The sequence below is a fragment of the Solanum tuberosum genome, unplaced genomic scaffold (assembly GCF_000226075.1).
Source record: "Solanum tuberosum cultivar DM 1-3 516 R44 unplaced genomic scaffold, SolTub_3.0 scf00372, whole genome shotgun sequence".
NCBI classification, from domain to species: domain Eukaryota; kingdom Viridiplantae; phylum Streptophyta; class Magnoliopsida; order Solanales; family Solanaceae; genus Solanum; species Solanum tuberosum.
Window position 1 is genome coordinate 181,524 of NW_006239295.1, and position 1,895 is coordinate 183,418.

The 1,895-nt window shown below is 35.3% G+C and overlaps 1 protein-coding gene across 1 annotated transcript; it reads right to left on the minus strand.

Moving 5' to 3' along the window:
- Nucleotides 1-947: 947 nt before the first annotated feature.
- Nucleotides 948-1,789, minus strand: LOC107063521 (uncharacterized). The gene is made up of 2 exons (XM_015315483.1): nt 1,528-1,789; nt 948-1,426 (listed from the first exon to the last, which is right to left on the minus strand). The coding sequence occupies exons 1-2, from the start codon at nt 1,787-1,789 to the stop codon at nt 948-950; spliced, it is 741 nt and encodes a 246-aa protein (XP_015170969.1).
- Between the last annotated feature and the right edge of the window lie 106 nt (nt 1,790-1,895).

The following is a 1,895-nucleotide window of genomic DNA, read 5'->3' on the forward strand; positions in this document are numbered from 1 at the left end:
TTCTAGTAGGTGAAGTATCGACAATGCTTTAATATATATTTAACCCCGAATATACCTTACTAATGTCAGAGTGTAAATCTCATTGGTCATACATACACAAAGCACATAGAGATGCATCGATTGTATAAAGGGTCTATATATTTTGATAATCAGTAAATATTTACATATACAAATTTTACAATGGTAAAAAATTTCAAATTGCTACTTTTTCAATGGTAACATCTGATTTTTTGACAATTCTTTAAGGATTCGTTTGGTAGAGTGTATATGCAAATAATGCTTGTATTAGTTATACCTAGATTATTTCTTAAGCATTGTTTGATTTGGTGCAATAAAAATAGTCACAATTTTCGTACAATTTTTTTTGAGTTTTTTAGAGCACTTCCTTCTTTAATAATATTCTAATTCATGCATTAAAATAATTGCATTACGAATACCATGAATTTTCATATATTAATTATACACAACTTAATACACAATGAGTGGACTAGATAATAAACATTAATAGACAGTGTACAAAATGTATGTCATCTTTTGATTGATCTATATTAGATCATGAGTAATTACGATAATAGCAATTGACCAAAATGCTGGTAGCCAAAAAAAAGTAGCTTGATTACAAAAACGATTACAAAAACAAATTCAATCAAGCTTAATTAAGATTTGTTGTTGTTCACACATGTGGTTCTCTTGTGTCCGGTTCTCTTGCAAATTGAACATTTGTTCCTTCTCTACCTTTTGAAATTCTCACCGAACCCTTTGACACATTTTCTTCGTTTTCTTCCAAGCTTGGTATCGACAAGAGGCCGAAGAATCTTCACATTAAGCAATTCTTCTGGCACACACCATTCTGACTCGAGAGGGACAACATTAATAGAATCTAAATATGCAAGGAGGTATGATTCATCTTTATACAAAGGCAAAGAGTACTCATAAATGCTCATACCTTACTCATTGCCATGCTTCGATCGCAAAGTGGCCATCGCGTGAGCACAAGGTATCTTGATCAAGTCATATTCTCTACAAGAACATGACTTTTCTAGTAGGTCCACATAGGTAGTAAAACCTGCACCGAACACAGTAAATTGATTGCCGTCCCCGATTACGTTCTCCACATATAAGGAGCCGCCCTCGATCATTTTCTTTCTTGCAATTTTTTCAACAGAAGGCACCATTTGATTAACCACTGATTTAAGGATATATGCATGCCTCTCCCTGAACAATTCTCCAAACCTCTTAGCAATCGAATTAAATATTGATGCCACAGAATACTCCCTTTCGTCTATCAACATAGCATTGAGTGACTCGGCGATATTTGTGGTCATCACATCATATCTATTGCCAGGAAAATGTGCCCTGCCCCACTTCACTAAACCAATATCATACTCAAGGACGATGACTGCCGCGGGACATTTGTTCTTGAGTTCTACAAAATGATTGTCAAATTCCTCCAAAGAACAAGCCTTTGCCGCATTGTAGTAAAGATAAAGGTAATCTCCAAATGATGATTTATGCGGAGATTTTCACCGAGGTGCCTCATACAATAATATCCGTGGTGAGCATGATTGTAAGCATTCACAATGCCTTTGGTGATGCTCTTGTGTCTATCGGAGATAAAGCAGAAATCTGGTTCATCGACCATCATCTCCTTCAATTTCTCAAAGAAGAATGTCCAAGATGCATCATTCTCTTTGTCCACGACACAAAAAACAATTGGATAAACATGATTTTCCGTATCTTTTGCAACAACGCTCAACAACACGATATTTACCATGTAAATGGGTGCCATCAACCGTAATTACCTTTCTCATTTGGGCAAATCCCTTAATTCAAGCACCGAAGGCCAATAAATAATACATGAACCTATGACTATCCTTGTTTACCATGATACAATA